Here is an 11,719-nt window from a genome sequence, read left to right as displayed (position 1 = left end):
CTCCACGACACGTCAAGACAAAAGAACACCTCATGCATTTTTTTTTTTTTTTTTTTTTTTGCTTTATATAAATTAGTTGATTTTCTTAAAAGCAAAAACAGAAATGCCTACACGTAATGTATTCCACAAAGGGCATTACGGTTGGAAAACAACAATCGTATTTTCGAAAACATTACCGGAAACAACATTATTTTAAAAGATCGTTTAGAAAAAGTGGAAACTCTTCCATTTTGTCAGTCGTTTAAATAGCATGATGAATGTCTCTCACTAGTTCTACTTTCTATATACCTATATATCTTGCATCTATATAATTCCTTCCATATATCTATTTCCTTTAACACTTCCAAGAGATTTTATTTTAGGACTTTTTTTTTTTTTTTTAAGCTCCTGCATGTACTAGAAAAAAGGAAAATGAACAGAACAAATGGTAATCCATTTTGGTTCAGGGAAACACAAGAAAGAAACTTCTTCAAAAACACATTAAGGACATGTTTAAATAGTGAGATGAAATAATTTTAAATGAGTTGAATAAAATATATATTTTTTATATTAATTTTATTTTAGAATTTGAAAAAATTGAATTATTTATTGTATTTTATATGAAAATTTGGTAAAATTATAATGATGAGATGAAATGAGATAATTTCTGTATCCAAACGAGCTAAATGGTAAATAATATACATTTTTTGGGAAAAGAAAAAATCGGATGACTAGTAGAATACATTTTCAATCCTTGTTTGGTGTCAGTCACATTGCACATTCTCATACTTGAACCGTCCATCTAAAAGGCAAAACGGATGATTGGTGGGAATGGACATATCCACATCTCAAAGCTACGGACTCAAGATAGTAGCGTATCCCTCTTGCCAGTAGTCTTATCTTCTTTACCTCTGAGAGGTGGCAACTTCGGTAGCACCCAGCCCGGCGAATTACTGAGCCATAAAACGTCACCAGTTTCTTTGTGCTTAAAGTCGGGAGATTTTGCATTCCTCTATGAATATGAATACCAGTCCAGGGCATGAGACAAAATAGTGGGCAATTGAAACAATAAAAGGATAATCTGAATCTAGAGGGTTACCTTATTCGATCTATTGTCCCACCATTTATCTGGGTTTTCAACTAGGTCCTTCCATGAACTATCACCTAAATCAAGCAGGAGGAGATATGATGTCATATACAATAACCATAAATAAGAAATGTAAAAAAATAATGAACACTTCAAAGACCCAAGTTGAGAATCTTGAAGTTCTAGAATTCATACAAAACATGAGAGTTTAATAAACTGAAGGATGTAGAATTTTGAAGTTTGAGAACTCAAACAAGATCATAGATTAGACACGAAACAACAGTATCAGAGAATCAATTCAGTCAACCACTACGACAGTCTACCATGGAAGCTATTTTATTTCCTGCCGCATTGGGCATGTAGTGAAGAGGAGGCGAAAACCACAACGTCCAATTGTGTTTTCTATGCACAATAGAGGTATAGTGAATAAGAAACCTTTTCCATGCTCACCTTTATTCTGTCTCAATTTTATATTTTTAACGTCAAACTCCACTCCCTCAAGTTCTGACAAAACCCATCCCGGTGCTCCGTCAAGCCAGAGTGCACGATCACCAACCTTACACTTAAAATCTGGAAATTTTGGATTCACCTGTTAAAAAAAAAAAAAAAAGTAAGCAATACACGCACCATTAAAATAAGTTAGACAAAGAAGACACCCAAAGAGAGGGGTTATTACCGAACCAGTTAGCTTACTAGAACGGAAATCCCACCATTGCTTTGGATTATCAAGAAGTTCTCTCCAAGGATTCAATTCAGAATCCACCCTTTTCTTCACACCAGCTGAAAATGCATTTATGCCCACTTTTTTATTAAAATCTAGAATAAATTAGTAAAAACACTAAATTAGACACAATCAAGTCATCCAAGTACTATAATGAGATGTTTCAACTCATATGGCAAGTACTTTTCGAGCTTTTCAACTGAGCTTTGCATTCAAATGTTATCGTCTCAAGCTGCTTTTGGACCCATTCAGGAATTGAGTCATCAATCCGGAGTAACTCGCCGTTGCTCTTTCGTTCAAATGCTGCACCTTCTGGATTCTCCTATAAACAAATTACAAGTAAATCAGTATACAAAGCAAGGGATCATCAATAGCAACTATATAGAGGGAAAACTATTAGCCACATAAAAACAAAAATAGCAAGAGATAGAGAGAGAGTGGGATAGAGATGACAAGAGCAACTCCTCTAACCTCTTTCAACCTGATGTCCCACCATTCATGTGGCTTAGCAAGGAGATCCTTCCATGATTGGTTAATATCATCTTCATCTTCATCTTCATCTTCGTCTTCATCTTTCACACTTGCTACAGTGAAAAGGAGATGTCACTAAATACTTGAGGTTGTAAAAGGCAAGCAGTAAATTTTTATGTTTGATGATGTTGGCATCATTAAAATGAAGGAAAATCAACCAAAGTAAGGGTCACACACACAGATCAATTAAGAAATAAATGTCACAGGGTCCCATTATCTAAGAAACATGTCACAACTGCACTGAACAAACCCTTGCCCACTTCTCACTGCACGCAAGCTTCAACACCGCACATCACTCTTGTGGAATGCCCCTTCCCCAGTTTGAACAACACTTGGGGACTTGTGCAGTGTGTGGCTTAAGCTGAAGTGGCCTCAAGTATCTCAAGGTCCATTTACTAAGATGTGACTAAGTTACCTAACGTGCAAAAGGACTTGTGACAATAAGAAATACAAAGTGAGTTCAATTCAACACGTTGCAAGTATCCAAGTTATTATTAAGGTGAGAAGCATACATCATGGGGCTAAGAACCACACATATTAGGGGTAAGCAGAGGGGGCCCACCCCCCGCTACCCCGCCCCCGTTCGCCCCTCCCCGCATGAGCGGGCAGTAAGTCCCACATTACTTATGTATGACTATTGTATTGTCTTGGCCTCCTATATAAAAATTGGCCTAAGAGGTCAAGGCAATCCAAAATATAACTCTAATGAGTTTTTATTCTTTTTGAATGTATAGATTTTAATTTATAATTTAAATTATATTATAATTTGGGTCTAAAAAAAATTTTAGACCCAAAAAAAATTTATAGACCCAATGGGTCATTGGGTTGAGCAGGGGTAGGGCGGGGTGCGGTTTCAACCCCACCCCCCCGGTACTGAGGCGGGGGGCGGGGAGGGGTGCCCCCGCACCGTATGGTGCGGATACCACCCTAGCACATATGAACTTACCAGAATCTTGTAAGAATCTCTTTTGTTCTTGAGGCGCCAAGCTTCTTTTCATTTGAGAATATCCTTGGATAAAGTTAAGGCTATGTACCATAACCTGATACAGTCAAACATTATATATCAGATCCAAATCAAACAGATAATGCAAACAGTAAAAACAAAGCTTAGAGGATAAGCCAGATCAAAAGTAACTTCTCTCTACTACATGTGCTGAAATTAATAGCATCACTCTAACAACAATCCATCAGACTTGAACTGCCCAAAAATGGTAGAAGGTTTGAGATTGAAGTTAAGAGAAAAAAATCAAGTTTGGGTGGCTGTCAGGCAGTGAACAGAACCTGTGAATTATACATGTAACCTACCTTTTAGTTACTTAGGTTAAAACTCTGAATTGACATGTTTAACTCAACAAGAATGTTTAACTCGATCCAATCATAAGATTTGCGTGCAATCTAAGATGATATTGAGGGAACATAAGATTTGTTTCAGTGACAAATGAATTATGAGTCAAATCTGTAACCAGTAACAAAAAAGTTTGCTAAAACTCAAAATAACACGAATCTCAATGAGGGCCGCATTTCTTAGCTGAAAAGTGTGCAAGTTCTCTGCAAAGGTCCAACTAGATCATACCTGTATGCTGGATTGACCCGAATTTTCAATCAAATGAGGTGGATCTGCACTCAGTTGTCCAGCTACATGAACACAATCTTTTTCTTTCAAATGGCAAGCAGCAATATGAGCTAAATCACCCTCGAAAATTATTGGTATCCTGATTTACAAGAAAAAAAATGAAGGAGACATTCTTGCCTAAGTCAGCAAAATAATAGCATAAAAAACACTTACAACACAATCTATAAAATAAAGTGATTAAATAAATAAGCAATATCAACTCTAAAAAATGAGAATAGGACATCGCCACGAATACATAGCATAGTTTCAGAAAAAATCTTTGAGGCATTTCGGATTATTAACAAGTAACTATACTAATAATTAGCTTTGTTACAAACGCAAAGAGGGTGAACTTTGTTATAAACATAAACAAAGCATTGTAACTTAACGAAAATTCCTGCCAGTATCTATTCCTTAAAAGCACTGCAAAATACATTCCAAAAAGCATGCAAAATAATTTAAGAATTCAGGGCATGAAAACTGAGAAAGATTTCAAATAGTGGGTACCAAAGAGGAGGGGAGTCAGAAGCTTGATCCTGGGTGATAACGGTACCAGCCCAATACTTTCCATCACGAGAAGCTTCGAACTGAACGGGTATATGGACGTAACCGATCAGGTTGACCAAGTTGGCAACTTTCGCTTGAAACGGGATCTCGCTTGGCCTAGCCCAGCCCGAGTCCGCAACGACCTCATGTGGCGGTGGTTTTCCCCTGGGTTTGGGTTTTCCGGAGGCGGTGCTGCACCCAAGAAAATTGTCCTTTTGAAGCTTATACTTTTTTTTAGGGCTGGTTGTAGTAGTATCGGTGGCGGCGGCGGCAGCGTAAGATTGCAGAAAGAGCGTAGGAGGATAAAGAAAACGGAGGCCTTTCGTTGTAGAATGTGAAGAGGCAGATTTTGAGAAAGCTCGGCTGAATCTGATTAGAGAATTCATGGCGATTCTCGCTCTCTCACTCTCACTCTCACTATCACTCTCACCCAATGGCAAGGCGTAGAACCCTCTCCACCTAAAACCCTAACCCAATAGAAATCTTAAACCTCGCTGCGACGTACAGCCGTCCTCCCGCTCCAGTCCTACTACTCTCAGGCTTCGTTTGTTTTTAAAGATGAGACGAGATAAAATTAGATTAAAGTTAAAAATTAAATAAAATATTGTTAAAATATATTTTTTAATATTATTTTTATTTTAGAATTTAAAAAAATTGAATTGTTTATTTTATTTTGTATAAAGATTTGAGAAAATTATAATAATAAAGTAAAATGAAATGAGATGTTTCCTGAAAACAAACGATGCCTCAGTCTCTCACTGCTCTTCGGTTACGGGCACGGGTATAAATCAAACCGAGGGGTTTAGGGTCGGAATGGTATACCATGGAGCCCAAAACCGGGCCCTAGAGTCTACGGTTTTATTCTATTGAAATTTGATTCGGATGGGACATCGTGGCTTTGGTTCGTGTTTGTCTAGTATCAAGTCATATATAGCTCATCATATTGGTCAATTCGAATTGGATATGTTAAGTCAAATGTGTTAATTTTCAAACACTAATTCGACTTATTTAGATAACAAGTATTGTCGTATCACTTATTTTAACTCGTTTAATAATAAATTAAAAATAAGTCAACATGACAACTTTCTTATTTACAAAAAGAAGGAAATGTAGTCAAAAAGACTGTATAAAAGTTAGGTAACTCATTTAAACTTATTTCATGTAAATGGGTTGAACTAACATATATAGCTCATTTGATCTAATTAATATAATTTTACATAAAAGTTAAAATCTATATTTATTAGCAGCCACAAAATATTTACAAAAAAATAAGACTACCAACTAACAAAATATATTAATATTTTTTAAATCTTAACATATAATAAAAGCAATATCACAAATCCTACAATGACAAATATGAGGATAGGTCTAAAATTAAAATTTCAATAATAAAAATATAAGCATACTGAGAAATATCAATATTACAGCTCAACAGTAATAAAATTTTAATTTTAAAATAAAATATAAACGGGTCAAAACAAATTGATTTTGGATTACACGAGTTGACCCGTTATTGACCTATTTATAAACCATGTCTTAACGGGTCTACATGTTTTGACCCGAATCCGTTAACATCAAACTCAAACCTGCTAATTTCACGTCGTATTCGTGTTAAATTCACCGATTGTGTTGCATATTGCCACTCCTAGAATTTGTTCCCTCATATTTTTGTGTAATTATTATTTTTTATCTACTATTAATTGTGTTTTGTCATGATAGTGGATCTTAGATTTATTTATATTTTTCAAATAGAGTATGCAGGACTACACACTCTAGGATTATAACTATCAATTCTCTTTTAAAGTAGATTTAATTTCTTATGTGAGACTACATTAGCTTTTAGGTTTGCCTTTTATTTAGAGAAATCCTTAGAACCGATCCGGTTGGTTTTCACACAAAAACAATCTGCCACTTATACAATTACACGTATGTCTTCCACCATATCTTTCCTAAACCAACAAACATTTGATTTCAAATAGAGAAATCCTCGCACCCTCGTTGGTCCCTCGCACCACCCACTTCGTCCCTCGTCCCTCGCACAAGCCTTCGTCTCTCGCACCCCCCTTCATCCCTCACACTGTACCAGGGCGGTTACGATATCGTGCTCACCTACGGTCGGCCTCTCCAGTCGTCCGATGAGACCTGCTACCCTCTCTCCTCCTCCACACCTTCTGATGACTTCAACTATGATCGCCCCCAGTACACCTCCTATGCCGAGTCCTCAGCCTATCGTGACGACGCCCTCGAGACTGAATACAGCAGCTACGCCCGTCCCAAGCCTCGATCCTCGCTCGTCCCAAGCCTCAACCCCCAGTTCACTGTGATTTTGAATAGATTTTAGTTTGATTGTGGGTTGATTTTGGTTTGATTGAGTTTTGATGGAGAGGAGATGGAGATGATCGACGGAGATGGGGGAGATCGACGATAGAGATGCGTCGGACTGAGATGGTTGAGTCAGCGTCAGACTGAGATGCTTGTGTCGGCGTCAGCGTCGTTGTTGGCGTCGGACTGAGGGCAGAGAGACCAGCGAGGAAGAGAAGGCAGAGGACGGTGTTGAGGAAGAGAAGGCTAGCACATACGAGGTGATTGTCTGTGGTGGGGTGTATTTCTCTTAGAGTGTTTTATCCTACATGGCTTGAGATGAATAGATGGCTGTTTTATGGAAAAACCAGCCCGATCAGTGTGAATCGGTTCTCTTTTATTTAATCCGTATGTTTATGTGTGTGAGTCTTGAGCTTTTTGTTTATAAAAGGTAAATCCTACTAGAAAATAATATTTTTTGTTAAAGGGAGTTATGTTATCCCGAGGTCTTTACACTCCACGCTAGGGTGAGCAGCGAGGCCCCGTCCCTCCCCTTTGCCCCACCCCACTTCCGCTCTACCCTCGTTTAAATAGGCGGAACCCCCGTCCGTCAGATGCGGGAGGCGGGTGGCCCCACCCCATATACATATATATATATATATAAATAACCTACTTTGTTTCATGCCTGAATTTTTTTTTAAATATACAAATAACGAAATGATGTCTTTTTGTCAATGGAAAAATAGTGTCGTTTTGTTATTTGATTAGATCTCTCCCCCCCCCCTCCCGCGCGACGAGATTACCCTACCTAGAAATTGAATCTCTCTCTCTCTCTCTCTCTCTCTCTCTCTCTCGCTTCGTTTCTCGCCGCTCCATCGCCATCATCGTAGCCTTCCATGACTCCGTCTTCATCTCCATTACTAAAGGTAAGAAACCCTAAATCTACTTTAATTTTTTATGATATTTATTTTATAGAATAGAGATTGAAGGAAGAAGGGGGTTTAATCGGAGATGGAAGATGAGATTTTATGAATTGTGTGCTGTGGAGACTTGATTGTGCATGTGGTGTGAATGATTGATGAACGATGTGTACTGTGTAGTCGTGTGTGAATTTGTTTGTGACTTCGTGATATATTTTTTATTTTTTTCGAAATACCCTAAATTAATTTAGGGTGTCAATTAAACATCAAACATTTCAGAGGCTCTAACATTTTTAAATGACTATTTTTTATATTTTATGAATGAAAAATGTTATTATCAGAATATAGTATAAGTGCTTGATGATTAAAGGATGATGAAAAATATCGTATTACTTTATATAGACGAATGAAATTGAGATATTAGTGTCCTTTAGAGGTTTTATTTAAATTTAAATTCCAAATTAGAAAGACATCGAACCATTTTAATTGAGTGTTTTTTTATATACTTTCACAATCTTATGTGTTTATGTAAAAATTCTTTACAACTTTTATAACTCGTACCTGGCTGATCAGTCTGGATCTAGTATTTATTTTAATTTTATTTTTTAATTTCTTATTAATTTATTTATTTTCATTTAACTAGTATTCATTAATTTCATTTCAAATTTAATTGTTATAGTGATACATGAGACGGTGTCTACGGCTACCTTCGATGCAGTATGACTTTGTATTGGACCCACTAATGCCATGGTTTACACAATTTATCCCTTATTTATTTTTAGCATTTATAATTTTATATCATATTTTAGTATCTAATTATTTTGCTTGTATGTTTTTTAGCTTTTATATTCTCAATATACATATGCCGAATCCTAATGATCGATCTATACTCATCTGCCTCATCTTCATCTCAAATTTCAATTGCACAATCTCAATCTCATATTGGTTAGTACTTTTAATATTTTGTATTTTAATTTTTGTTTCATTTTATAACTTTATAATTCTAATTTGTTTTATTTTTAACTTATTAATATTTCATGTTTTATAACTTATTAACTTTTATGATCTTGATTTTCAGTCTCACAGCAGTAGACACAACTCACCACTCAGTGAACTCACCGCTATAGCGCAACCCCAAATTGATCAATTGAAAAGTTATGAATTATAATTGTTAATTTACAATTAAGTGTAATGTTGCTACAATAGTTAATAGTACAATTTGTAATATTTAATATTTTTAGATGGGTTTGTAATATTGTAATAGTTTATTAGTTCTCTTAGAGTCTTAATTTGTATAATTGTAAATTTTAATTTGTAATAGCTTAGTGCCTTAGTGATGATTATTACTTAATTAGTTAATAGTTGAAATTTAGTATATGGTTAATAGTTCTATCTATATATATATTTTTTCAAATTTTGAATATATTTATTTTTTTTAGTTAAATTATGGGCTCAAAAATAGATTTTGGGCTATTTAGGACCCAAAAAACTGAGCTGAGTCGAAGTTCAGTAAGGGGCGGACGGATGGGGGTCCACCCCGCACCCCGGCAAGCGGATGGGGTACCCCTCCCTTCCATGGGCAGGGGCGGGGTACAGGGAAAAATTTCCTACCCCCGCCAATGCGGGTAGCACCTCTACTCCATGCTACTTACAAGGGTTGCCAACTTTATTTTATTATTATTTTTTTAAGACCTCCACAAAGCAGGACAAACTCAAAACGATGGTTGACAGTGAAAAATCTCTCCCTAAGGTTGTGTTTGGTTGTTGAACAGAATTCAACTCATTTCAAATCAATCACTAATGGGATCCACTTCTTTTTCAACTTCCCATAAAAATGTTAAATTCATCTCAACCTAAAAAATTAAGAGTTTTACTACTCATCATTCCTACACACCACACTTATTTTTATTTTTTATTTTTATTTTTTTTATTTTTATTATTCCTAACAAATTGAGTTCTTTTATTCATCATCCATACATCACACATTTGGTAAGAGAAAAAAATAAAAAATTATGTGCGGCATGTGGTGTGAGGATAATGAGTAGAATTTTTCTTAGAACTCATTTCAACTTAAAAAAGTTAAATCCATCTCAATGAGACCCACAAAATATCACAACTCAACTTAATTCATCTCAACATCTAAACGTAGCCTTCATCCCCTACTAAAAGTCCATCTTCTTCCCCTCACAACTCATGTCCCCTAATAAACACCCATCTTCTTTCCAAATCTCCATTGTTGCCCTTCATCATCCATAAGTAGTAAAGATCAGCCTAGTCTCCCACTGCTCAGTTGCCCTTCATCGTCCTTCATTGTTCCCTCTTTGGGTGTGATTCCAACTGCTGCATTTTGTTATTCACCGCAAAATATTAACAATGGTATTATACTCTAAACTTCATGATTTCACAACTAGTGTCTATAACATATATGCTAATCTGAACCATTTTGTTGAGGATAAAGAAACAACATCTGACGTACAAGTAGAGGCAGAAGGAACTGATGATGATGATGATGATGAAAAAGTTGAAGAACCAAAATCTAGTATAATTTTTGCTACTGAGAAAGAGCTTTTGGCTTATTACAAATGATAAAAGTCATAAAAGTTAAACTCATCTCAACTTACTTCATACATTTCAACCTAAAAAATTAAAAGTTTTACTACTCATTATCCCACACACAACACACTACACTTATTTTTATTTTTTAAAAAAAATAATTTTTTTTAGTTTTATTCTTCCTAAACTAATTGAATTCTTCTATACAGCATCCATACATCACACATTTGGTAAGAGAAACAAGATTAAAAAAATAAAAAATTATGTGTGGTGCATGGTATGAGGATGATGAGTAAAATTCTTTTTAGAACTCATCTCAACCTAAAAAAGTTAAATCTATCTTAATGGGACTCACAAAAATACTACTATTCATAACTCAACCCATCTCAACATCCAAATATAGCTTTCATACCCTACTAAACGCCCCTCTTCTTCCCCTCACAACTCATCTCCCCTAATAAATGCCCATCTTCTTCCCAAATCTCCATTGTCCTCCTTCATCATCCGTAAGTAGTAAGATCGGCCTAGTCTCCCACTGCTTAGTCGCCCTTCATCGTCCTTCATTGTTCCCTCTATGGGTGTGATTCCAACTGCTGGATTTTTTTATTCACCGCAAAATATTAACATTGGTATCATACTTTAAACTCCATGATTTCACAATTAGTGTCTATAACATATATGTTAATATGAACCATTTTGTTGAGGATAAAGAAACAACAACCGACGTACAAGTAGAGGCAGAGGGAACTAATAATGATGATGGTGAAAAAGTTGAAGAACCAGAATCTAGTATGATTTTTACTATTGAGAAAGAGCTTTTGCTTATTACAAATGATATTTCAAGCAAGCAAGTTTTGGTGTAACGACACAAAGGACAAAATGAGAGGCAAATGAGAGTGTTAAGTATATTACAATTGGGTGTGCGCGTGGCGGAAATTATAAACCTAGCCATAATAACATCTCAATGCCACACCTAGCAATTAAAATAGATTGTAAGACGAAAATAAATGCTTATTTGGTGAATGAGTTATGAGTTTTGACCACAGTTAAGATTGCACACAATCATATTATAAGCCCACAAAAGTCAAGGTTTTTTAGATGTAACAAGTATTTAGATGAATATAATCAGATGATGCCTGATTTGAATTTCAGAGTAGGTATTCGAACGAATAAAAGTTTTAATACTCGTTGATGCAAGGGGTATGAGAATATTGAATTTGCATAAAAAGACTATCAAGATTTTATTGTTAAAGCCAGACACTTAAGGCTTGGTAAAAGAGGTTCCGAAGCACTTAGTGCACTTAGTGACTATTTTGATAGAATGATGGAAATGAATTATGATTTTGTATCTGTTATGGACATGGATGATAAGTTTAGGGTCAGAAATGTGCTTTGGGCTTATGCATGTAGTTGAGCGTCGTACGAGTACTTTAGAGATGTTATCACATTTGATACGATGTACCTAACAA

General features: G+C 35.7%; 1 protein-coding gene across 2 annotated transcripts; it reads right to left on the bottom strand.

Moving 5' to 3' along the window:
* Window positions 1-625: 625 nt before the first annotated feature.
* Window positions 626-5,008, bottom strand: LOC121241954 (protein OSB3, chloroplastic/mitochondrial-like). 2 transcript variants are annotated; one of them, XM_041139814.1, is made up of 9 exons: window positions 4,438-5,008; window positions 3,892-4,030; window positions 3,265-3,358; window positions 2,259-2,371; window positions 1,971-2,109; window positions 1,743-1,882; window positions 1,517-1,655; window positions 1,079-1,143; window positions 626-991 (listed from the first exon to the last, which is right to left on the bottom strand). In XM_041139814.1, the coding sequence occupies exons 1-9, from the start codon at window positions 4,860-4,862 to the stop codon at window positions 842-844; spliced, it is 1,404 nt and encodes a 467-aa protein (XP_040995748.1). In that variant the 5' UTR covers window positions 4,863-5,008; the 3' UTR covers window positions 626-841. The 2 variants fall into 2 exon arrangements, with proteins under 2 accessions (XP_040995748.1, XP_040995749.1); XM_041139815.1 differs by having other exon boundaries at window positions 1,743-1,846.
* Between the last annotated feature and the right edge of the window lie 6,711 nt (window positions 5,009-11,719).

This window comes from Juglans microcarpa x Juglans regia, chromosome 8D, assembly GCF_004785595.1.
Source record: "Juglans microcarpa x Juglans regia isolate MS1-56 chromosome 8D, Jm3101_v1.0, whole genome shotgun sequence".
NCBI classification, from domain to species: domain Eukaryota; kingdom Viridiplantae; phylum Streptophyta; class Magnoliopsida; order Fagales; family Juglandaceae; genus Juglans; species Juglans microcarpa x Juglans regia.
Note: the sequence above shows the minus strand (reverse complement) of the source record. Positions and strands in the feature narration are given on the sequence as shown.